The 27,227-nt window shown below is 44.3% G+C and overlaps 1 protein-coding gene across 5 annotated transcripts in view; it reads left to right on the forward strand.

Moving 5' to 3' along the window:
* Positions 1–27,227, forward strand: part of LOC129710513 (vascular endothelial zinc finger 1-like) — a 51,984-nt gene that overhangs the window by 10,860 nt on the left and 13,897 nt on the right. For 3 of the 5 annotated variants that reach the window (XM_055657522.1, XM_055657523.1, XM_055657524.1), the window contains exons 2-5: positions 16,359–17,038; positions 19,510–19,573; positions 22,144–22,315; positions 26,480–26,674. In XM_055657522.1, coding sequence (XP_055513497.1) covers positions 16,359–17,038; positions 19,510–19,573; positions 22,144–22,315; positions 26,480–26,674 — 1,111 coding nt within the window. The remainder of the gene's footprint in view (positions 1–16,358; positions 17,039–19,509; positions 19,574–22,143; positions 22,316–26,479; positions 26,675–27,227) is intronic. The other 2 variants (XM_055657525.1, XM_055657526.1) reach the window with 1 other exon arrangement.

Below are 27,227 nucleotides of genomic sequence, written 5' to 3' on the forward strand. Positions count from 1 at the left end.
TCTCTAAAAACGTTTTGGCGATGACTTTCTCCTGTTAAGTTAGGAATCCATTGAGGCGAGTATATCTTGGAGCATCCCATTACGTCAAATTGGGGAAGGTACCAAATGGTGCAAAAAATTTTGGCTAACGGCCACACATTCTTTCTTGAATGTGCTGCAGTATTTGCCAGCATGTAGACGCTCATGGAGTCATACAGCACAGAAACAGGCCCTTCTGCCCAACTCGTCCATGCCGACCAAGATGCCCCTTCTAAACTAGTCCCAAGTCTCTACATTTGGCTAGTATCCCTTCAAACCTTTCCTATCTGTGTCCCTGACCCAGGTGTCTTTTAAATAGTCTTATAGTACCTGCCCCAACTACCTCCTCTGGCAGCACGTTCCATATACCCTCCACCCTCTGAGTCAAAATGTTGCCCCTCGGGTTCCTATTTATCAAATCTTTCACCGCTCACCTTAAACCTATGTCTTCTGGTTATTCTTGCACTCTTTTCAGCTTCAAAGGTTAGCGATACACAAACATTTCTGTAACCATTAAACGTTCTTCCATTTGCAATCTTCCCATCAGATATGATTAAATAAATTCACCATAATATAAAGATTTATTCATCAGCAACTGATCATTCCATAATGTGACGGTGGCGGAATGTTGGTACCTGAATATGAAAACGAGTTGTGCCTTTAAACCAGAGTTTCTCAACTGGGGTTCCCTGGAACACTAGGGTTCCGCAAGAGGTCGCTAGGTGTTCCGAGATAAATAGTGACAAATAGGCTAATCATATGTAAATGCATTTTTGAGTTTTTTGTGTTTAATTTCATATTCATAATTTTATTATACACGTACGACATATTCTTGGAAAATTCTTGGGTATTATAATAAAGTCTTCAACCTGTTATATCATTTAAAAGTATAATAATCATAGGAAATATATGATACTAAGGGTGTCATGTGATAAAAGGCAGAAACACCCAGTGACGTTGAGGTACACAACTGAAGATGTGTCTGATTGATAGGAAAATCACCTAGTGGTCATCCCCAAGAATACTGGGTGTCAGTTGTGGTGAAGAACCTTAGGGATTGTAACATCCAGTCCTACTAATCAATAGCAACATCTATACGGCACCAGTGTAACACTGCCTTTAGTGGACAGGAGCTGTACGAGACGGATTTGTGAGCAAAACGTTATTTTTTGCTTAAACCAGTTATCAGAAAAATATATTATGTTTGCCTTATGAACACATAAGTTTATGAAAGAGCAAAAGAGATCAATAAAGATATATAATAATGTTTATGTCGGGGTTCCCTGAGACATGAAAATCATTTCAAGGGTTCCGCAAGGGTACAAAGGTTGAGAAACCCTGCTGTTACTTTGAAGTATAGCTTTATGTTGGTATATTTGACATGGAGACCACTTTAGCAGCAATCGGGGATTAATCACCACGGTCTTCTGTGGTGTCTCTACTCCTACAGGTAGTGTTTTGGGTTATGTAGTGTACAGAACAAGCAGGTCTTGCAGTGATGGAAAGATATTGCAGCCAGTCCCGGGGTGGGAAGATTGCAACCTTCATGTGGTCCGCCCTGTTTCGACAAATGCAATCAACCCGGCGTGCACAATCAAATTAGATCAAATAGAACAAGTTGTCCGACAACTTTAGGCTGTGCAAGAAGAAGAAGCAGCCGGTCCCCAGTGAAGCACTGCGCAAAATATGCTGGAAAAATAGCAGCATACATAACTGATTGGACAGATTACAGTTACCTCTACGCAGTAAAAAATTGCTAAAGTTGAAAATACTCTAGCCAGTTCTACATTAAACCCTTCCATATCTCCAGACTCCCTCTCCTCACACTCGCAGTCTGAAGATAGGTCTTGACCTGAAACTTCACCCCTTCCTTCTCGACAGACATGCTGCCTGTCCCGCTGAGGTACACCAGCATTTTGTGTCTATCTACAATAATGTAATTGAGTTACCTGATGGTTATTATGTGTAGGAAGAAATGGCAGATGCTGGTTTACACCATTGATAGACTCAAAGTGTTGGTGTAACTCAATGGGTCAGGCAGCATCACTGGAGAAACTCAGTATGAAGAAGGGTTACGACCCAAAACGTCACCTATTCCTTTACTCCAGATGCAACATGCCTTACTCGTGCATTTTGTGTCTATATGAAGGTTCATTGGGTCATGATGTGTTTGTTGTGATAGTAAGATTTTAGAATTTAGAGATACAGTGTGGAAACTGGCTCTTCGGCCCACCAAATCCACCCCGACTAGCACTATCCTATACACTGGAACAGTTTACAATTTTTTAACTGAAGCCAATTAACTTACAAACATGTACCTCTTTTGAGTGTGGGAAGAATACGGCACATCCTGAGAAAACCCACACAGCGCATGTACAAACTCCACACAGACAGTGAGTGTGGTCAGGATGAAGGTAGACAAAAATGGGCGCGTGCAGCAGCATCTATGGAGCGAAGGAAATAGGCAACGTTTTGGGCTGAAACCCTTCTTCAGACTGATGGAGGGGGGGGGGGGTAGAAGAAAGGAAAAAGGAAGAGGAGGAGCCCGAGGGCTGAGGGAAAGCTGAGAAGGGGAGGAGACAGCAAGGGCTACTGGAATTGGGAAAATTCAATGTTTATTCGATGGAACCTGGGTCTCTGGTGCTGTAGGTCAGCAACTCTACCGCTGTGCCACCGTGCCGCCCAACGATGTGCCGACTGGAAAGATTTTGGCTGCATCCATTGAGCTCAATTTACAAAGATACATTGATGTCGTTTAGTTCATTATTGTCATGTGTACCAAGGTACAGTGGAAAGCTTTTTATTGCCTGCTATCCAGTCAAAGATAAGACTATACATGATTACATTCAAGCCACCCATAGTGCTGGGATAAAGGGTACAACATTTAATGCAAGGTAAATTCTGATTGAAGATAGTTCAAAGGATTCCCATTAAGGTAGAGGTAGAAACAAAGATTTGCAGATGCTGTTTTATGCCAAAGATAGACACAAAATGCTGGAGTAACTCAGCTGGTCAGGCAACATCTCTGGAGAAAAAGGATGGGTGACGTTTCGGATTGGGACCCTTCCTCGGACTGCTAATGTTGATGGGAAGTCAAGACCATACTGTAGCTGTTGAGAGGACGGTTCAGTTGCCTGATAACATCTGGGGATATTGTATATCTAATAAGAGGAAAAATAACCAGTGATTTCTGGAAAGTGCATCTTTGTAAAAGTTAAGTTGCAATCTTTTAGCATCAGCCCTATTGTTAAAACTATGCTGTGTATTATAACCGCCACAAATATTGCAGTGACCCATGCCTTTACTACAGAACTGTAATTAATAAAATGATTTAAAACAATATAATTACTGGTTATTTTCCTTTGGCAACGGCTCTGAAAGACTGAGCTGTTTTTAAAAAAAATCAATTCCAGTCAAAAAATATTTCCTTGATCATCATCATTTGCAATTTTCCATATTTTTACTGCATTCCTTGAAAGTGGCGTCGCAGGTAGAAACTGTGGTCAAAAAAAGCTTTTGACACTTTGGTCTTAATCGGACAGAGTATTGAGCATAGTCATTGGGACATCTATGCTCAACGCTATGGCCACAGCGCTATGGGTCACAGACTGTTCGGGGAGGGAGATTGGGAGAAGGAGGGTGGTAGGGAGGGAATACGAGAGCGAGGGAGAAAAAAAGGAAGGAGAGAGGAAGGGTGGGAGAGAGGAAGGGAGAGAGCTGGAGGGAAGGAGATGGAGGGAAAGAGAGGGAGAGGGAGCATCTGGTGCTAAAAGCAGGAAGCAGCCGTTCAAACAGCAGTATACAAAGAAATGGCAGTGAATACACTGTCAAGTACGGTGCATAGAAGACATGTCAATTGGTAGCAAAGTTATGTATTCTTGTACGCTTACATGGGTATGACCGCATATATTTAAAAAAATTCAGCAAAATGGCACCGCGTAAAAATACTGATTTCCTCAGCAAAATACTGATTTTCTGGTACTAGAATACTGAAATGCTCTGACAAATCTTGGCAGCTCTGGTTTAAGGTGAGGGGGGTTGGGGGAAAGCTTTAATAGGAACCTGAGGGGTAACCGTTTTGCACAAAGGGTCCGGGGTATTATTGTAACGTTTAAGAAACATCTAGAACATGAATAGGAAAGGCTTGGAGGGATATGGGCCAAACGAAGTCAGGTGGGACACGTGTAGATGGGGCATGTTGGTCAGTTTGGGCAAGTTGGGCCGATGGGTTGGTTTCCATGACTATAATTGTGCTGAAATGGAGCCATTGAAATTTATGTATGCTGTTCACACAATATCAGGGACTGAGTTCACGCGCAAATGTAGTGTTTTTCTCTGCTTTTAACATGCTAATTTACTCTTTGAGGCATAACCAGATATAAATAGATACTGAGGTGAAGAAAATATTAAGGAGGGGTGGCCAAAATCATGGTAAAAGTGAATCCTTTTAAGGGGTAAGGGAGGTCGAGGATGGAGGGAGCAGCAATGAATCAGACCTGCACAAAGAGCTCGTCATGGAGGAGAAAATGTGAGAAGGAAGCTGAGTTGGGTTGGAGAAATTTTAAAGAAGTGTAAAGTCAATGCAATGGGAGAAATTGGAAACAAATTTTAGTTTACTTATTGTCACGTGTACCAAGGTACAGTGAAAAGCTTTTGTTGAATGCTAAGCAGTCAGCAGAAAGGCTATACAATCGAGCCATACACCATGTACAGATAGATGATAAAGGGAGTAACTTTAGTGCAAGATAAAGTTACGTTCTTACAACTTCCAAACTTGCGTTACGTAAAGCAGATTGCTGGCAGTGGTTTGTATTTCAAAGCATGGCCTTTTGAAGCTGGAGCGTTCTCAGTGCTGTTTGCTCCCTTTATCAGCCCTTGTATTTACTTATTTTGCTCAGCTTTTCAGCAGTGCCCCAAGGTTGATTTGAAGGAAGGTGAATCTTAGGTGTAATGGGTACAGAAAGAATCCAAAAGAAAAAGGCTTTATTTTATCCCCTTGTGTTCACCCTTGCTTCACATTGCCTGTAGTAGTAAATGATTCAGTCACAGTCAGTCTCCAACTGTCTGTGTTGCTCCAAAATCCACTGCTCAACGTGACAGTGACGACAGTAATGTTAATTTTGAATATTTTCAACTATACATACAGTACACCTTCATTATAACAATGGTGTCTTTTTTGCAGGGGTTTTTTTTGGGGGGGGGGGGTTTAAACCAGGGGGAATTCATAGGCTGGGGAGCGGCAGAGCCACCTCACAGCGCCGGAGACTCGGGTTCGATCCTGACTACGGGTGCTGTCTGTACAGAGTTTATATGTTTTGCATTGATGGGGAGAAGTAAGTGAGGTTTTTGTTTCCTCTGGCCAGATGAGCAGTCTTTTCCTTTCTGCAATACAATCAAATGTATGTCTCATTCAGCAAACACAGATCTGCAATGCAGAAAGATGGTCAAGCAAGTCCCAATAAGGGGTCAGATTTTCAGCTTACTTGATGGCGTTGAGAGTGTGCTGATCCAACTTGTTGTGTTGCACGCTACTTTAACGCAAGGATGTCCATAGATGAAACTGGCACAATATCCTTATCTCTCCCTGCATTCAAACAACCCCAGCATACAAGGTCTGCTTACGTACGTGGTGAGTGCCTGGAGCGTGTAGTAGTGGTGGAGGTAGATACAATAGTGCAATTTAAAATTCTTTTTGATAGGCACGTGTATATGCGGGGAGTGGAGGGTTATGAATTAGTTACGTTTAAAAATACAGCATGGTAACAGACCCTTCGGCCCACCAACACTGCGCCGACCAGTGATTCCCTGCACACTAACACTTGATGTCAAGTTTGGCACAAATGTGGACTGAAGGGCTTATCCTGTTCTGTACTGTTCTGTCATCGAATCATACGGCATGGTAACCCATACTGACCAAGATGACCCATCTACACCAGTCCCTCCTGCCTGTGTTTGGCTCGTGTTCCTCTAAACCTTTCCTATCCATGTATCTGTTTAAATCCAGTTATAGTAGTCAAGAGGTTTTTTTTGTCATGTCCCAGACAGAAACAATGAAATTCTTACTTTCAGCAGCACAACAGAATATGTAAACATAGATTCAAGATTCAATTTAATTGTCAAATATGCCAATTAAGGTACAGTGAAATTTGAGTCGCCTTACAGCCATACTAAGTAAAAAGCAAAAATGCACACAGCACATAAAATAATGTTTAACATGAACATCCACCACAGTGGAATCACCATTCCTCACTGTGAGGAATAAAGCTCAGTCATCTTCCTCCTTTGTTCACCCGTGGTCGGGGCCTTTGCCGACGGTCCGCTGTTCAAGCCCTCTCGTCGGGATGACTGAAACCCCGGCGTCGGGATGGATCGGAGCTCCCGAGTCGGCCACTTCTTACTGGAGACCGCTGGTTCACGGTGTTAAAGTTCTCACTAGCTCCAACACTAGCGTTCCTCGGCTAAAGATCCCAGGCTCCGCGATAATAAGTCCGCGCTGCACCTGTGGCTTGAAGCTACGGGCCGGTCTCCAGGAAAGGCCGCACCACTACCCGTAGGCTGCAAAGGGAGGTAGGGAGGTACTGCTGTCTGGCCCACTGCTCCAGCTATTTGTGTTTTATCTTCGGTTTAAACCAGCATCTGCAGTTCCTTCTTACACACTCTCTGAATGAAGATATTTTCCTTTAACTTCCTAGTAAATCTTTCCCCTCTCTCCTTAAACATATTCTATGAATAATGGGTCATTGTTTTCAGGGCTCATCTATTTGGAGTCCAGAACCAATTGATTACATAAGTGATGCACAGAGGTTGCTGTGCAGATGCAGGGCATTGATCTTCTAGCTTGAATGTTTGGGCACCAGCAAGTGACACTTGTGTACTCTTGGGGATAGAAGGCTTGCACCTGCACAAACATAGCTTATGTTTTTTCTTTCATTATCATTGCAGCCTGTGTTCTGATCATGCTGTAATTCTTAGGAAGAGCCTGTTTTAAAACTGGTCACCTGAGAGCCCCGTCTGATGAAGGGCCTCGACCCGAACCATCACCTATTCATAAGTTATAGGAAAAGAATTAGGCCATTCGGCCCATCAAGTTTACTCCGCCATTCAATCAGGGCTGATCTATCTCTCCCTCCTTACCCCATTCTCCTGCCTTCGCCCCATAACCCCCAACACCTGTACAAATCAAGAATCTATCTACCTTAAAAATGGCCATTGACGACCTCCATAGCTTTCTATGCAATGAATTCCGCAGATCCACCACCCTGTGACTAAAATTCCTCATCCTAAAGGAATGCCTTTTAATTCTGTGGCTATGACCTCTGGTCCTGGACTCTCCCACTCGTGGAAACATCCTCCCCACATCCACTCCTATCTTCACTCTATATTCCTTTTCTCTAGAGATGCTGCCTGAGCGGCTGAGTTACTCCAGCTTTTTGTGCCCGTCTTCGGTTTAAGCCAGCATCTGCAGTTTCTTCCTGCACATCAAAGCTCCAGTTGTTTGTGTGGTTCACATGACACTTGGCATAATTGAGTGTGGTGATGCAATCAGTAACCTTAAACATCGACGGATCTTTTCTGCCTGCAGTAGTCGTGTTGCCCTCTTTTCTCAACATAGCAACTGTTGCTGGGGATGTTCCCAAGTGCATCAGCAGCAGCCAATTTCATAGAAATAACTTCTCTCCCGTATATCCAGTGTATCAGTCCAGGTGGTGAATTTGAGCCAGGTTGTACCACTCTAGGTGGATTATACATTGTCCCAGCAGAAGGTAGTAAGATTAAAAATAAAAGATAGACACAAAATGCTGGAGTAACTCAGTGGGACAGGCAGCGTCTCTGGAGAGAATATATCACCATTTACTGCAGGAAAATTCCCCTGCAGTGATACCAGAAGTGGGAGTGATCCTGGCAACCTCAGCATTGTTTTGTGATCCTTTGGGTTTGCATTTATTATTCATACATGAACAGTGAAAAGCTTAGGGGGCTGAAGAGCCATTTTCCACGCTGTATCGCAAAATTAAAACTGCATAAATACAATTAAACTTGAGTACAAGATTAGAACAAAGGGGAAGGAACAGAGTGCAGAGTATATTTCAGCTCAATTCAGTTTATGACACGTGTACCGAGGTACAGTGAAAAACGTTTGTGTGCTAACCAGTCAGCGGAAAGACAATACGTGATTACAATTGAGCCATTCACACAGTACAAATTTATGAAAAGGGAATAATATTTAGTGAAGAAATGTTGCTGTGGTGTAGAGATTTGAAAGTGCGGAAGGATTGTGTGTGATTGCAGATCCGCTTCTGTGACTAGCACATAAATAGTCTCTCGACATTATAGCACATCAGCCCGTAGAGAAGGTCCAATGTCCGCAATGGGGTGGGGGTGAAGTTTCGTGGTAAACAAACTCAAGGTAACTCTTGTGTAGGAAGGAACTGCAGATGCTGGTTTAAACCGAAGACAGACACAAAATGCTGGAGTAACTCAGTGGGACAGGCAGTGTCTCTGGAGAGTAGGAATGGGTGACATTTCGGGTAGACACCCTTCTTCAGACCCCAGTCACCTCAGTCTCAACCCGAAACGCCACCCTTTCCTTCTCCCCAGAGATGCTGCCAACATTTTGTGTTTAACTTTGAGGAAACTCTGTCCTTCTTGTATATTCATTCTCACCAGTCCCTCGATTCTTAAGTGACAAATCATTTTCCTCCTTGTTGGAGGACAAGTAACATACTTTTACTTGCTGGATACCAAAGGAAGCAAAAGTACTCCTAGGGAACTCAGGGCCTGGTATTGCCATCATTGAGAGTATCCTGAAGGAGCCAGCTGCCACAGTCTGCTATCTGATGAAGGATCCAACACGTTTTATTCCCACCTGTTAAATATCCATCTGTTGGTGTCAGTATTAGTAAGAACAACTATTGGACAGTCCTCGTGCTGACCAAATCTCCTGATAGCAGTGGAATATTGTGACATCTATTGTCGTGGGATTGTGGTGGAATCTTGTGACATCTATTCCCATGGCAGAGGTTGCCATAATACCTTGTATACTAAAGCCGAGTGTCCAAAGTGCTTTGGGGCATCAGTAATAACCAGAAGGTGTAGAATTCACTGTCACCCACCCTCACCAAATTAAAAAAAAATCTGTGATCATCAGGCCAGAGGATCAACTTTGGGGTGAAGGCATGATCAGAAGATATTGTAGTAGTAGCAATATGCTGATCATAATGTGTTACTTAGTTTAGTTTACTGTCACGTGTATCAAGGTACAGTGAAAAGCTTGTGTTAACCGGTCAGCTGAAAGACAATAAATGATTACAATCGAGCCATTCGAAGTGTACAGATATATGATAAAGGGAATAACATTTTGTGCAAGATAAAGTCCAGTAAAGTCTTATTAAAGATAATCAAGGGTCTCCAATGAGGTAGATGGTAGATAAACATAAAATACTGGAGTAACTCAGCGGGACACGCAGCATCTCTGGATAGAAGGAATGGGTGGCTTTTTGGGCTGAGACCTTTTTTCAGACCTTGGTTGGTGAACGGACAGTTAATTTGCCTGATGACAGCTGGGAAGAAACTGTCCCTGAATCTGGGGGTGTGTGTTTTCACACTTTTATAGTGTAGCATGGTCACGATTCTTACTAAAGAGTTGTACTGGAGATGGCTTGCTCCCTGATACTCAATATCAGTTGGATTTCTTTCTGTTCGGGAGAGTTTTCACAAACTATCCCAGAACTGACGTAGCACAAGCTAAATTAGATTTAAGTAGCGCTTTTCTTTATATTGACAGGAAGGTGCCTGTACGCACGAATAATAAACAGGCATGTCGTGTAGCCAGAAAACGTAACAATGACGTTTAACTATTTAGACGTATGCTGTACTGTCACAAAAAGAGCACTGGATTTAATAATGATTCAGATTTAGTAATCAGCCTAGCAGTTGATGAATATTTATATAACAGTGATGACTAACACAACATGTTCAATACAGCCTCTGAAATAACAAGATATCTATCTGACAGAGACTCGGCAAGATTAACGTTAACAAAGTTAGAAGTTGGGAGATCATGTTGCAGTTGTATAAGACGTTGGTGAGACCGCATTTAGAGTATTGTGTTCAGTTCTGAGCACCATGTTATCGGAAAGATGTTGCCAAGCTAGAAAGGGTACAGAGAAGATTTACGAGGATGTTGCCAGGGCTAGAGGGTCTGAACTATAAGGGTGTGGTGTACAATTTTGGTTGCCTAATTATAGGAAGGATGTCAACAAAATAGAGAGAGTACAGAGGAGATTTACTAGAATGTTGCCTGGGTTTCAGCAACTAAGTTACAGAGAAAGATTGAACAAGTTAGGGCTTTATTCTTTGGAGCACAGAAGGTTAAGGGGGGACTTGATAGAGGTTTTTTAAATGATGAGAGGGATAGACAGAGTTGACGTGGAAAAGCTTTTCCCACTGAGAGTAGGGAAGATTCAAACCAGGGGACATACCTTGAGAATTAAGGGACTGAAGTTTAGGGGTAACATGAGGGGGAACTTCTTTACTCAGAGAGTGGTGGCTGTGTGGAATGAGCTTCCAGTGAAGGTGGTGGAGGCAGGTTCGTTTTTATCATTTAAAAATAAATTGGATAGTTATATGGACGGGAAGGGAATGGAAGGTTATGGTCTGAGCGCGGGTATATGGGACTAGGGGAGAATATGTGTTCGGCACGGACTAGAAGGGTCGAGATGGCCTGTTTCCGTGCTGTAAATTGTTATATGGTGAGTAGGCTGGGACTCTATTCCTTGGAACGCAGGCGGATGAGGGGTGATCTTATTGAGGTGTATAAAATCATAAGAGGAATAGATTGAGTAGATACACAGAGTCTCTTGCCCAGAGTAGATGATTTGAGGACCAGAGGACATAGGTTCAAGTTGAAGGAGAAAAGATTTAATAGGAATCTGAGGGGTAACTTTTTCGCGCAAAGGGTGGTGGGGGTGTGGAAGAAGCTGCCAGAGGAGGTAGTTGAGGCTGGGACTATCCCAACATTTAAGAAACAGTTAGACAGGTACATGGATAAAACAGGTTTGGAGGAATATCGACCAAACACAGGCAGGTGAAACTAGTGTAGCTGGGGCATGTTGGCCGGTGTGGGCAAGTTGGGTCGAAGGGCCTGTTTCTACACTGTATCACTCTATGACCGCATGACTCTAAAATTAGGAGTGAACATTAGGAGTGGCAGAAATGTGTGCCGTCTCCAACACCAAATCATTCCAAGATTTTAGTGAGGTATGAATATTAAAGATGCTCCAATAATCTTCCAAAGTTGACCCAGTTGTGGAAACCAATCCATGAGATTAATAAATAGTGCATTTAGAGAACTTGATTAAAGGTTAACTAGAATATATGCTGAAGAACGAAACAAAATGCTGGAATAACTCAGCGGGTCAGCTGCATCTCTGCGATTACTAAGTGGGAGACTGATTTAGCTATAAGATGCCATCAATTTATCTATAATATTTATTGTCGGGAAACTGCTACAGCATGTAACCACCTGATCACATTAAATGTTCAGCCTATCAGAGAAGAGCAGGAGATGCTAAATACAGGCCCACCACTGACTTTCCGGCAACTGGTGGTCCGGCACCTACTTTAATCGGACAAAATTACGAGAGCGCAGTTGAAATCCCCTCCGGAAATCCCCCCACCCCCCCTGAAAATGTGGCACCTGGACCAGGTGAGGCGGCTGATCTGGGCCTCATCGGGACCTCCCTGGCCGATCAGCGGGTTGAATTTGCCCACAGCGGCCGGGGCTCTAGAACTCTGGCCCGGCCGGAGCCGGCAGATCCATTCCCACAGCCGAATTCCATGGCTGATTTTGTGGGCCAGTATGCCTATGCCGTCTAGGTGGACCGTTGCATTCCAATTGGACTCCTCTCGGAGGCTGTGACCTCTATTGGTCCAGCAAAACTGATAATCCAGAAAGAGCTCTAGAACCAAGGGTGCCATAGAATTGGTGGTGGACCTATACCTGTACTTTTATTTTAAAGAAGTGATATTGATACACTGGGGAAAGTCCATGGACCTATTTGGTAGCGTCGCATGCAGGAGGACACTCGCTAAAGCTAAACGCGTGATGTTAAACCCACATTGTAGACTTGCTTAGGAAATTGGCTGAGCAGCAGGGAAACTAGGATTAATGGGTCGGTGCTCAAATTGGCAGGATGTGGCCAGTGGTTGCCTGCCAGGGTCAGTGTTGAAGCTGCAACTAATTACCATCTTTATAGTTAGATCCTCTAACAGAAAGCCACATATCCAGCTCTTTCGGTGCCACGCCGATATGCCACATTGAAAGCAGTGAGGCTGAAAATATCACATTACTGAAAAATTAATATATGTGAGCAACGCTAACACATGGGTTTCAGTTCAGATTAATATGGGGTCTTTCACATCGTACCTGAAATGGACTTTAAATGGTGAAAAATGTAAAATTGAACTTTTAGAATACAGCATGGAAGCAGACCTTTTGACCTTCTCTGTACTATTCACATGGATTTGTACAGCTACGTTGAAGGAGTACCGTTGGCATGGTGTGGGGAAGCACATTTGTATGGATTATAGCATAGATTTATGATTGTTATTTGGACACATCAGTGGGGGCGCTGCGAGTCTGCTGCCCTGCCAGCAGCGTGTTCGTTATTTCAACTTTTTGTTGTTGTTATTTTGGTGTGTCTGATGTTAATTTGGGTGTCGCTCGGTGTGTTTTGTGTGGGGGGTGGTGGGGAGGGAAAAGGGGAGAACCGTTTTTGGTCGCCTCCTCCACGGAGAGGCGACTTTTTCTATGTCGCCTCCCTCGCGGCCTAATCACTATGGATTGGAGCGACCTTTCCCGGAGGCGGGCCTGGAGCATCGGCAGCAGGCGCAGCGTGGACTTTTCATTGTGGAGCGGGCGAACCCTTGCCGGGGGTCGCCAGAGAGAAGCACTCCGATCACTGGCCTGATGAATTTGTCGTCGTGGGGCTGTGGTCTGCGGAGCTTCTAGCCGCGGGCGTGGCGTGGACTTACCACCCGGAGCCTGGGATCCCTTGCCGGGGATCGCCGGAGAAGAGTGCCGACCGCCGGCCTGCGGCCTATAACATCCTGAAGCTGCAGTCTCTGGTAGGAAAGTGCCGATTCGGGCCCTCCAAGCTGTGGAGTGTGTTCAACCGTCCCGACGTCGGAGTTTCAATCATCCTAATGAGAGGGCCTGTACATCGGGCCGTCCGTAACGGCGACTATGGTAGGTTCATGGCCCTGATCACGGGTGAACAAAGGAGGAGGACTGACTGAACTTTGTTGCCTTCCACCACAGTGAAGAATGCTGTGGTGGATGTTTGTGTTAAATTTTATTGTGTATTGTGTGTCATTTTTAAGTGTATCACTGCTGGCAAATTCATTTCACTGCAACTTCGGATGCATGTGACGAATAAATTTGACTTTGACCTGAAATTAACAAGATTAAGAGGTGATTTGAAGTTTTAAGAACTACCAATTCTCTAGACAATTCGCTGTTACCACTGGTTGGGGAGTTTAGGAGCAAGGACCCCATTTAAAAATCTAAACAAGGTATTTCAGACGTGAAATGAGGCATAGATGTACAAAGTTTTGGAGAAAAAGGACGGCACACAGTGGCGCAGCTGACATGGCTGCAGCCTCACAGTGCCAGTTCGATCCTGAACTTGGGTGCTGTCTTTGTGGAGGTTGCACGTTCTCACTATGACCACGTGGGTTTTTGTGCTCCAATTTCCTCCCAAACCCAAAGATGCACAGGTCTGTAGGTTAATTAGCCCTCTGTATATTGGCCTTAGTGTTCAGGGAGTGGATGTGAAAGCTGGATAACAGAAGTAGCATGAACGGGTGATCGAAGATTACGTGGACCTAGTGGGCCGAAAGGCCAGTTTCCATGCTGTATCTTTCAATCAATAATAGTTTAGAATTCCCTTTGACAAACTACAAATATTTTCTGCGCTGGTTGATAATTTTCAATATGAGCTTATTCATGTGAGTATGTTAGCATATGGAGCAAAGTTGGGCTAAAATGCAAGCTTAAGGGACAAAATGCAGAATGGAAATTTCGGAGAGGGATTTTTAAGGAACAACATTTTCTCCAACCTATGTTTCTATAAGCTGTTCAGTACAACAATTACAGAGATCCACCTTTCAATAATGAAGATAATCCTGATCTCATCTATCCACAGCAATTAAGATAAACATTACTTGGTCAATTAACAACCTCGAGGTGATGGATGTCATTTACAACTTGATCAAGCAACATCTCCTGTTAGTAATGTCACCAATATTCAATTCTGCTTCTTTAGTGCCATTTAGTGTTTAGTTTGGAGGTACAGGCCCTTCGCCTGACCAAGTCCGTGCCGAACAGCGATCTCTTTACTTTGGAGTGGGGCAGCAAACCGGAGATCCTGGAGAAAACTGCAGATAGTACCCGTAGTCAGGGTCAAACCCTGGTCTCTGGCGCTGTAAGGCAGCAACTGTACCACCGTGCCATCATATTTGGTAGTGTTCATGGAAATATCTTTGTATCCGGCACCCTTGCCGCTCGTAGACCCCTGGGGTGATATCCATTCCCTCACTTGAGGGGCGTCTCCACCGCACTCTGCCCCTCAATGTCCAGCAGCGGAAGTCCCTAGACTGTGGTCCTCCCCCACAGAGTCTTGGCGTTGGCTGCACTGAGCTTTAGTGTGTCTCTCAGCACATACTCCTGCTGCAAAAAAAACAGTGTGCTCCAAACTGTCTCTCGGTTGCAACGTTATTCAGCAGAAATTATGCGATATCTAAATGTCTGAAGAAATGAGAATAATTGCCTTAGACGTGAAGGTAATGATCAGTTTAGTGTTGCACCAAGGAGTCATGTTTTGAAGTGAGTGAGGGTCAAAGGAAACCTCTTTGACTGAAGTAATACTTGGCACAAATGAAGCTAATAAGGTTGTCTGGAACCTGCCCAGGATCCTGATTCAGGAGTACTCAGGGTAACACGTTCAGCTCATTTTTTTTTTCCCCAGCTGCTTCACTATTGGCAAGGCCAGAAATAGGACTGCAATTTGAGAGTTAATGATATTCTCTGATAACGAGGGCTGCCTCTATGATCCTTAAAGCAGGTGATGAGTGTTGGTAGACATAAAATGTTGCAGTAACTCAGTGGGACAGGCAGTATTGAGAGAGAGAGAGAGAGAGAGAGAGAGAGACATTTTGGGTCGAGGCTCTTTTTCAGACTGATGTCAGGTTATGATGTGTGTTGGTAGCAGTCATGCCAGTGAATGACTGTCTTGAGCAAATAGAAGGCCATTAAATGCCCATGCATCACAGCTTGGTTTAGGAACAGCTCTGCGCAATAAATTACAGAAAGTTGTGTAGTAGCCCAGTCCATCACACAGACCAGACTCCCAACCATTGACTCCATCTACACTTCATGCTGCCCTGGAAAAGCAGTCCAACATAATCAAAGACATGAGGTAGATACAAACTGCTGGAGTAACTCAACGGGACAGGCAGCACCTTTGGAGAGAAGTGTAGTGGGCATTTGGCCTGTTTTGCATGTCATTGATGATGGCATGTGCCTTTAAATTTTAGACTGCTCGTTATATTGTGGGTGGGATTTATGACGTGTTTTTGGGCGTATTTGGAGCTTAGATGCTTGCGCAGAAGTCTAGTTTTTAGATTAGTTCGGAGTTACGATGGGGGAAGGTTAACCCTTGTACCATGCGGGATCATGCGGATCATGCCAGTGTTACGGAGATACGAAGAGTTTTCTAATGTCTAAAGTAATAAGCTGGTGTTCGAAGAAGATTGCAGTAACGAGTCGGAAGAAACTTGGAGGTATCTCACTGTTTTTCTATCAACAATAAACCATTTATTCATCAAAAGATTGTGTTTTGAAGCCATATCTGAGAAGAAGCTCTAAAGGTCTCTGTGAGTGAGCTTGCATGCGTTTAGAAGACACCCCCTTCAACCATTCTCATCCAAATAGCGGCTAGGGTGCTAATTACCTGAAAGATATGAAAATCTGCCGCTACAAGAAGGAATGGGTGACGTTTCAGGTCTAGACCCTTTGAGGTTAGAAAGTGGGATAACATAGAACTAGTGCGAACGGGTGATAGATAATCGACGTGGACTCAGTGGGCCGAATGTTTCAGTGCTATGCCTTTCACTTCGAAAATTTGCTAAACAGGTAAAGGTGCGTGCAAACTATGGAACCAGTGTGAAAGCCTTTGAACATAAGTGTTAAGTTCACAAAGTGCAGGAGGGGTGTGAGTTTGCCTGTAGAGGCAGACGTAGTGTGGTACCTTCTGCTGACTCTCGCTTCTGTTTTGTAGGCAGCCGATGTCTCACAGCAGCAGCACCAGCAACATGTGCAGAACAGCCTGCTGCCGATACTGCACTCTGTCAACGAGCCACGTGAGCAGGTCCCCGTGACCGCGCTGCCCACAGCCGCAAAGTCCCCCGACCCCAAAGAGGCCCCCAAGCCGTTGATGACGGTGGAGAAGAAGGAGAAGACCAGGACGCCGGTGATCTGCAGCTACTGTAGCAAGGCGTTCAGAGACAGTTACCACCTGCGGCGACACGAGTCTTGCCACACCGGCATCAAGCTGGTATCGCGGCCTAGGAAGGTGCCCACCATGGTCTCGCTCATGTCGTCGGCACCCAGCGTAGGGGCCACGGCCTCCCTGGTGTCGACTGTGGCGGGCATGCTGACCACCACGGCAGCCTCCACCTCCACCATCACTAGCAGCAGCACGCCCCCGGTGGCCACCACCAAGAACGCCGGCAGGAGGGTGAAGAAGAACCACGGCTGCGAACTGTGCGGCAAGGCGTTCCGCGACGTGTACCACCTCAACCGGCACAAACTCTCGCACTCGGACGAGAAGCCCTTTGAGTGTCCCGTGTGCCAGCAGCGCTTCAAGAGAAAGGATCGCATGAGCTACCACGTGCGGTCACACGAAGGGGGCATTAACAAACCGTACATCTGCAGCCTGTGCGGAAAGGGATTCTCCAGGTAAACCACCCAACCCAACGGCGTGGGATGTCAAAGCAAGGAACAGAGGGCAGGGCCAACTGGGGACTGAACTACAAGCATTAAATTAACAATTAAAGAGAGAACCCTGGAAATACTCAGCATGTCAGGCAGCATCTGTGGAAAGAGAGATAGTTAACATGTCCAGTCAAAAACCCTTCAGAGAACATCAATGAGGATCGAGGAAACATGCCCTTCGGCCCAACTTGCCCATGCCGCCCAACATGCCTCATCTATATTAGTCCTACCTGCCTGCATTTGGCCCATATCCTTCTAAACATATCCTATCCATGCAACTGCCCAAAAGTTTTTAAAACGTTGTTATCGTACCTGCCTCAACTACCTCCTCTGGCAGCTTGTTCCAAATACCCACCACCCTTTGTTTAAAACAAATGTTGCCCCTCAGGTTCCTATTAAATATTTCTCACCCCACCTTACACCTATGTCCTCTGGTTCTTAATTCGCCTACTCTGGGGAAGAGAGTCTGTACATTTACCCTATCTAATCCCCTCATGATCTTATACACCTCCATAAGTTCACCTCTCATCCTCCTGCACTCCAAGAAATAAAGTCCTAGCCTACTCAACCATGAGGGCCCTATAGCTCAAGCCCTCGAGTCCTGGTAATACTCTCTCGAAAATCTTCTCTGCACTCTTTCCAGCTGAACTACATATTTTCTATAACAGGGTGCTCAAAAAATGGACACAATACTCCAATGTGGCCCCACCAATGTGTTGTACAACTGCAATATAACCTTCCAGCTTCTATACTGACTGATGAAGGCCAAAGTGCAAAAAGATTTGCGAGTATGTTGCCAGGATTGGAGGATCTGAGCTATAGGGAGAGATTGAGTAGGCTGAGTCTCTATTCCTTGGAGCGCAGGAGGATGTATAGAGATGTGTAAAATCATGAGCAGAATAGATCGAGTAGATGCACAGAATCTCTTGCCCAGAGTAGGAAAATCAAGAACCAGGGGACATAGGTTCAAGGTGAAGGGGAAAAGATTTAATAGGAATCCTCAGATATGGGACTCAAAACTGCTCACAATACTCCAAATGCTGTCTGACCAGTGCCTTATAAAGCCGCAATAACCAAGCTGACCTCCCGGTGGCTCAGCACTTCAACTCCCACTCCGTCTCCGACCTCTCTGTCCTGGGTCTCCTCCATGGCCACAGCGAGCAGCACCGGAAATTGGAGGAACAGCACCTCGCTCCCCGCCATTGAGTCTGTCCAAAGCAAGCGCAGTCTGCGGAGGGCGCTCAGCATCGCCAAGGACTGCTCTCACCCCAACCATGGACTGTTTAACCTCCTACCATCCGGGAGGCGTTACAGGTCTCTCCGTTGCCGAACCAGCAGGTCAAGGAACAGCTTCTTTCCGGCGGCTGTCACTCTACTCAACAACGTACCTTGGTGACTGCCAATCACCAGCCCCCCCCAGACACTTATTATTATTTATTCAAATCGTTTGCTATGTCGCTCTTCTAGGGAGATGCTAAATGCATTTCGTTGTCTCTGTACTGTACACTGACAATGACAATTAAAATTGAATCTGAATCTGAACCTGATATTCCGTTTGGGGAGTCTGCATCCTGGGGGCATGAACATTGAATTCTCCCAATTTTGTTAGTCCTTGCTGTCTCCTCCCCTTCCTCAGTCCCCCTGCTGTCTCCTCCCATCCCCCAGCCTTCGGGCTCCTCCTCCTTTTTCCTTTCTTGTCCCCGCCCCCGATCAGTCTGAAGAAGGGTTTTGGCCCGAAACGTTGCCTATTTCCTTCGCTCCATAGATGCTGCTGCACCCGCTGAGTTTCTCCAGCTTTTATGTGTACCTCAGTATTACATCCCTGTTTTAATATTCTAGTCCTCTTGAAATAAATTCTCTTTTTCAATTATTTTATTCAAAAGAAACTGGTAATTGCAAACAAAATGTAAAATATTTCAGCTAAAGTTTAGTTCAGAGATCCAGTGCTCAAAGGGTTTGAAACTTTTAAGCACAGACCACCAGTAATTTGTCTCGGTCTGCATGTATTTTATGAACTTATCTTTGTTGTTTTTGTTGGCTGATATTTAATTTAAAAATAGTATCAGAGTTGAAAATGTAAAAGGAAAGAAATGTACTTTGAACATGCTTGTCAAGGCACGATGGTTTTGGATATCTTTGGTTTTGTTTAACCGTATTATTTTTAACTGATTGAAGTTGCTGCTGTTTGAATTAATTGTTGACAGTCGGAGTCACTGAGGGGAATAACAGCAACTAGCTTTCCAGTCAAAGTCAGCTACATACCGATTGATGCTTCTGTGCTCACGTACTATGTGAGCAATATATCCCTGGAGTGTCCAATGCCCTGGATGATTAATAAAATCACCAAGCAAGACTTTTGATAGTTAGTTTTAAAATGCAAAAGTGCTGTTTATTCTGTTTGAATCTAATCCGCCGCCTTCTTTCCTCCAATCCAGGCCTGATCATCTGAGCTGTCATGTCAAACATGTTCATTCCACTGAGAGACCCTTCAAATGCCAAGTAACTTCCTATTTTAATGTTTTAAAGTCAGTTAAGAGGTGTTGTCCAAATGGATAAAGAAATGTTCAAAAATTGTCAAGTTCAAAGGGTGGTCAAAAGTTCCAAAACTCGTCTTTAACGCAAAGTATATTTTATCATTTTCTTTTCTGCACATCTTTGAGAAGGAGGTGAAATGGTCAATGGCCAAGAGCCGTCAGGACAACCCCCTTGGGTTACTTGCTGACTCATTTGAGGGATGTGGGCATAGGTTGCTATCCCCACTCCATTTTCCCTCTTCTCTCCCCAGCTCCCCCTTCCCCACAACCCCTCCACCTTCGGGAAGACTAACATACCAATGTCATTTATAAATTCAATTTAAAGTGGGAATATTGACTGAGGGCTTCTCCTTGAAAGCCAAATGGCCTCCTGTCCACCTGTTGCTCATGGGGGAATCACAATCTCTTGACTTTATCCTGTTGAACTAACTTTCTCCTGGTTTGAAGAAAAACATATAGAAATGCACATCTTTAAATGAGTTTGGTGTTTATTAATTCAAGATCGAGCAGTTGAGCAGGCTAGGACTCTATTACTTGGAGCACAGGAGGGTGAGGAGTGATCTTTTTGAGGTGTAAAAAATTGTGAGAGGAATAGATCGGGTAAACACACAGGACCTCTTGCCCAGAATAGGGGAATCGAGAACCAGAGAACATAGGTTTAAGGGGGGAAGGATTGAAAAAAACCTAAGGGATGACTGTTTTACAGAAAGGGTGGTGGGTATATGGAGCGAGCTGATGGAGGAGGTAGTTAAGGCCAGTAATATTGCAATGTTTAAAACATTCAGACAGGTACAGGGACAATTGACAACTGTTATCGAAGCCAATTAACCTATAAACCTGTGTCGGAAAGAACTGCAGATGCTGGTTTAAATCGATGATAGACCCAATATGCTGGAGTAACTCAGCGGGACAGGCAGCATCACTAGAGAGAAGGAATGGGTGACGTTTCAGGTCGAGACCCCTCTTCAGACCTGTACGTCTTTGGACTGTGGGAGAAAACTCATGTGGTCACAGATAGAAAGTAAAAATCCGTTCAGACAGTACCCATAGTGAGGATCGATCCCAGGTTTCAGCCGCTGTAAGGCAGCAGCTCTACCACTGCGCCACTATACAGTGAAGCTTTCAACAGAATTTAGTAAATGATCATATATGTCCAAAAGCCTTAATACTGTTAACGATTTTCAACCATGGGTGGAGTTTTTTAAATACATTTTGCAGTTTCACCACAGTTCTCCGTGGCCATGAAATATCAGTGTTCTTTTTTTTATCAGTAAAAGCATGAGGCATTTTGAGCTAAACTGTGCCCTTTTCCACCTGGTTAATTGGGCAGTGTCCAGTGTTGTACCAGCCAAAACGTACCTGCCAGCAATATATTGATGTTAAAGAGGGAACTGCAGATGCTGGAGAATCGAAGGTTACACAGAATATATTGATGTTTCTCAGACTAGATTTTATTTATAATATATCACAAGTATTTGTAAAGCTGGAAAGGGTGCAGAGAAGATTTACGATGATGTTGCCAGAACGCGACAGCTTGAGATATAGGGAGAAGTTGAGCAGGCTGGGACTCTATTGCTTGTAACGCAGGAGGATGAGGGGTGATCTTGTAGAGTTGTACAAAATCATGAGAGGCATAGATCAGGTAGATGCACAGATTCTCTTGCCCAGAGTAGGGGATCGAGGACCAGAGGATTGAGGTTTACAGTCAGGGGGGAAAAGATTTAAAAGGATCCTGACGGTAACTTTTTTACACTAAAGAGCCTGTCCCACTTACACAATTTTTTTCAGCGACATGCCAGCACCCGTCATAGTCACAGCAGTTGCTGAAAATTTTAAAAAATGTTGAAAATCCAACGGCGACCAGAAAAAGGTACGACTCTTTAGGCGACTACTCACAACAAAGCAGGAGTCACCCTGGCATGTCACCTCTGCGGTCGTGAGTAGTCGCCCAAATAGTCGTACATTTTTCTGGTCGCCGCTGGATTTTCAACATTTTGAACATTTTCGGCGTCCTGCTGCGACTATGACGAGTGCTGGCAGTCACCGAAAATATCGTGTAAGTGGGACAGGCCCTTAAGGTTGGTGGGTGTATGGAACGAGCTGCCGGATGAGGTAATTGAGGCAGGTACTAGAGGAACGTTTAAGAAATATTTAGACAGGCACATGGATAGGACAGGCTTAGAGGGATATGGACCAAATGCAGGCAGGTGGGACTAGTATAGATGGGACATGTTGGTCAGTGTGGGCAAGTTGGGCCAAAGGGCCTGTTTCCATGCTGTATGAGTCATGGAAAAAATTATGTGTTTTATGTACAATCAGTTGAGACTGAAAACCACTAGCAGTATATTAATGTTTCTAGAACTATTTATTTTTAATATATCAAAGTATTGCATTTGAAAAATAATAATTGACTTATTGAATGGTGTCATTTAAAGTATGCTGATCTTTCCAAGTAGTTTAATCTTATAGTGTGCTTTATGTAATGCATTTTATGAAATGGGATAAGTCATTAATGGATGCCTCGTGTCCTCCCAGACTTGTGAAGCAGCTTTTGCCACCAAAGACCGCCTGCGTTCACACATGATCCGCCACGAGGGAAAGGTGTCCTGCCACATCTGTGGCAAACTGCTGAGTGCAGCGTACATCTCCAACCACATCAAAATGCATAATCACAATCAAAATCACAACTGCAATGTCTGTAACAAAGGTATGGTACTTTCGGAACAATCTCCCGATATCTTCAAAAGTATAACATAAAGCCCACAGATTGTAGAATCTGAAACAAAAACACACATGCTGGAAGAATTCAGCCAGTCAAGCAACATTCAGTCGGAAGAAGGGTCATATTCATGTCATATGAGCAGAATTAGGCCATTCGGCCCATCAAGTCTACTCCGCCATTCAATCATGGCTGATCTTTCTTACCCTCTCAACCCCATTCTCCTGCCTTCTCCCCATAACCCCTGATACCCGTACCAATCAAGAATGTAGCAATCTGCGCCTTAAACATATCCATTGACTTGGTCTCCACAGCCGTCTCTGGCAATGAATTCTACAGATTGAATTCCTCTGACCAAATAAATTTCTCCTCATCTCCTTTCTAAAGGAACGTCCTTTTATTGTGAGGCAATGGCCTCTGGTCCTAGTCTCCCACTAGTGGAAACATCCTCTCCACACCCACTCTATCCAGGGCTTTCACTGTTTCACAAGCTTCAATGAGGTCCTGACCCGAAACGTCATCTATCCATGTTCTCCAGAGATGCTGCCTGACCCGCTGAGTTACTCCAGCACTTTGTGTCTTCATGGAAAAAGGAGCCAATTAACATCTGGGTCAGTGAAATGTTTGCTGGTCTCTCCACAGATGCTGCTTGACTCGCTGAGTTCTTCCAGCACTTCTGTTTTAGCTTTATTATATATAAATGTGGAAAAATGCATTCAAATATTTTACAGAAATTAGTGTTAAAAGTCATTTTCTCCAGTTCAACCCCTCTTGATGTAGAAGTAAAAGCTGTATTCACCAATTAACACCAATTTATCGGTTAGTCTTTATTCCCATTCTTAATAAAGAGAACAGTATAAAGTGGGAAAAAGACTAGTCCAACATTTTAATTGTTTCTGATATATTTTTCTTAAAATTTTAGCTTGTATACGAGTTAAGGACAACTGTGTTAAGCAAATTGAACTGGAGAACTTTAAATCAAACATCATCATGTTCAAAGTGCTTATAAACGATAAAAACAGAGAGTGTTTTTAAACGGTTTAAAGTATAATTTAGGAAGGCAAAATAGTGGAAGAAAAATGTCAAACTTGTTACTTCAAACATTGCCACCTACTGACATCAATAAATAATTGCTGCCTTGTACCAGTTCCTCCTTTTATCCATGTCAGATACGGGTAGACTTGAAAAGCAGCAACAAGTAGTTTAGTGAACCCTGGATCTGTGGTATTTTACTTCTTAACTAATTACAGTGTAGCTAGAAATATTATATGCGTTTGTTTTTAAAAAAACGCCCCTTTTTTCCCCCCCAGTCCACCACCAGAAAAATTGTCCCAGTGAGCAGCAGGCAGCTTGTATGGAAGTTAGTTCCATTGGTGCCGCTCATTTAAACCCTACAAATTTTGCCCGTCAAACGTCTTGTTTTGAGAAGAAGTCTGATGCGCTCCATTTAAATTACATTCTGGCCAATCCAATTTTTTTAGTATTAAGAGATACAACATGAAAACAGGCCCTTCGACCCACCGAGTCCATGCTGACCAACGATCACTCGTATAATAGTTCTATCCTACACACTAGGGACAATTTTACCGAAGCAATTAATGTACAAACCTGCGCATCTTTAAAGTATGGGAGGTACCCGGAGAAAACCCTGGGGGAACGTACAAACTCTGTACAGACAGCACCCGTAGTCGGGATTGAACCCTGGTCTCTGGCGATGTAAGGTAGCAGCTCTTCCACTGCGCCACTGCCACCCAATAGCAATGGATTTACAGAAATTCACACCAAAGTGCCCTTACCCATCTGATGAGGAGCACTTCACAAAGGGGAAATCATTTTTATGAGTCTGTTCGACCCCCCAAAAAATACCCTGTCGCTTGATTCCCTTGTGTAATAAATTTACTGAGTTTTAAAATCCCGGTCCTCCTCCAAGTGGAGTGTTTGCAGTTCCCATTGTGACTCGGTGTTCATAAAGTTACAAGATTGAATATGTGTCCTCTCTTTCTCTGCTCATTGTCGAGTTAATTGGTAGCACAATGGCGCAGCTGGTAGAGCTGCTACCTCACAGCGCCAGAGACCCACGTTCCATCCTGACCTCGGGTGCTGTCCATGTGGAGTTTGTCCATTCTCCCTGTGACGGCTGGGTGTCCGGTTTCCTCCCACATCTCGGGTTTGTAGGTTCATTGGCCTTGTGTAAGTTGCTCCTAATGTGTAGGGAGTGGATGTGAAAGTATGACGACATAGAATGGGTGTGGAAGATACACAATGCTGAGTAACTCAGTGGGTCAGGCAGCACCCCTGGAGAACGTGGTTAGGTGACTTTTCAGGTCAAGACCCTTCTTTAGACTGATTCCTGGGAGGGGGGGTCCTGGGGAAAGGGTGGTTTGGGTGGGGGAAAGGTATGAACTTTGAATTCAACTTTAAGTAATTATAACACACCCTTCTCCCCAATAAACCCACCCCCCTTTCCTCCCCAAACCCTGACTGACCTTGCCCCTCCCTCCCCTCACCCTCCATCTACATTCCTAAACAATTCACTCCTCGTCAACCCTCTAGCTACGCAACTCGCAACGCTCTAATCCTTTTGTCTCACACCTTGTGTGTGTGTGTGTGTTCATCTCTGGTCGTTGGCCAACCATCTGCCTATCAAAGAACCCGCTCGCCTGTGTTCAAATATGACCTGTCACGCTTTGCCCTGCCCCTCAACCCTTCTAGTTTTTATTCCCCCACCTCACAATCAGTCTGAAGTAGTGCCCCGACCCAAAACCTCACCTATCCATGCTCTCCAGGAATGCTGCCTGACCAGTTGAGTTACTCTAGCATGTCTTTCCAAGGTGCACCAGCATCTGCAATTCCTTGTTTCGATATAGAACTAGTGTGAACGGGCAATCGATGGTCGACACACGGACGAAACCCACGAGGGTCACAGGGAGGGCGTGCAAACTCCACATAGATAGCACCCAAAGTCAGGATCGAACTCGGGTCTCTGGCACCGTGAGGCGACAGCGGTGCCGGCTACACCACTGTACCACCCTCTTTTATTTATTTGTTAGTCTCCTCGTCTCATCTTAACTTTGGTCTTAAATAACGGAGGACATTTCCAAACCAAGGGCACAATTCCCGACTCCGTAACATGATATCAAATATATTTTACACTTGCCCACCTCAACCGATAAAACGTGAATGGACAATTTTCATTCCAACTTCTTTTCTTGAACCCAGAGTTGCCAAATCCAGCTGCTTCACACAATTGATGCTGCACTATTTTAACCCGTTCACATATGTTACCCATAGTCAGTTTCAAAGCAGAGCAATAATTGTGATATATAATGTATTTTCAATGCAGTGAGACTACATCTTAGTGAAGGAAGACTTCAGCAGAATAAATCAGAATTAGTATAAGCCAATGGTAGTATTTATTATTTACAGATACAATACAATGAAACGAGTTGCATGTAATCTTAGATAGGCACAAAATGCTGGAGTAACTCAGTGGGTCAGGCAGCATCTCTGGAGAAAATGGATAGATGACGTTACATGGACTGCAGCAGCTGCCTTAAACCCGAGTTAGTTTAATTTGTGTTGGAGAGATTCAGCATGGAAAAGGGCCCCCTACCAAGTCCACACTGATGATAGAGCACCCATTCACTCTAGTTCAATGTTATTCCACTTTGGTATCCATTACCTATCCATGTTCTATAGAGATGCTTCTTGACCCAAAAAGCTGGTGTAACTCAGCAGGTCAGGCAACACCTCTGGAGAAAAGGAATAGGTGACCTTTCAGATCGAGACCCTTCTTCTCGACCCAAAACGTCACCTATTCCTTTTCTCAAGAGATGCTGCCAGACCTGCTGAGTGTCTCCAGCTTTTTGTGTCTATCTTCGGTGTCACCCAGCATCTGCAGTTCCTTCCTACACTTGCTGCTTGACCCGCTGAGTTACTCCAGAATTTTGTGTCTATTTTTGGTATAAACAAGCATCGGCACTTACTATTATTATATTTCATGTCATTTTGATGTCTTGCGATTAAAATGTGTTAACATGTTTAGCTTTTTTTGAAATAAGGCTTTTAAAATGCCCCTGGAATTGTGGATGTGTCGGTCGGTGCATGTGCTTAGTTTTTTTTATCACCTGAAAAATCCCTATCTTTGCGTAGGTTTCACCACGGCTGCCTACCTGCGGGTCCATGCTCGAAATCACCACGGTGTCCATTACAAGTCTCAGAGATTTGTGTGCGAGCAGTGTGGCCTGCAGTGTCAGTCCCACAATCACCTGATTGGGCACAAGAAAAGCCACATGGGAGAGACCCCAACTTCTAGTGCCTCCTCTGTGGCAGCAGTGGCTTTGAAAGGCAAGCATCTCCATAAGCTTCACCTGGAGAAAGCTCCACTCCTTCCAGGTCATTTTGTAACCAAAGTCTATGCCCTTTAGGATTTCTTGGGGGAGGGTGGTGGTGGTGGTGGTTGGGAAGGGCCTAATTCTGAAGACTGCAGCCTTAAGTCAACCCTCCTCTAAAAGGAGGGGAGAAAAAAATATCAGTGTAATTGGATAAATGGGTTTTTAATCCGTCTGAGATCAGCGAGGGACATTTTCCAAGTCATAGTTTGACCTGCATAATTTGTGCATCATTCCAAGCGCTTATGCTTCTTGTTGTCTCTCGGTATTTTGGCACAGATTGATTTGCGAAAATTTTCTAATGTCACAAATTTTCTAATCCATTGAGAGACCTGCAAAAAAAAATGGTGAGACTCATCTTGTAGTTTAATCGAGCCCTAAATTAGGAATTGACGGGCACTGCAATTTCAAGGGGAGATGATGTACCCTCTTTCCCAAGTTTTATATTAACCCTTTACAGTCTTGCATTTGAAGTAACATGCAGTTTTGCTGTTAGTTGCAATAGTTGG

The sequence above is a fragment of the Leucoraja erinacea genome, chromosome 28 (genome assembly GCF_028641065.1).
Source record: "Leucoraja erinacea ecotype New England chromosome 28, Leri_hhj_1, whole genome shotgun sequence".
NCBI lineage: Eukaryota > Metazoa > Chordata > Chondrichthyes > Rajiformes > Rajidae > Leucoraja > Leucoraja erinaceus.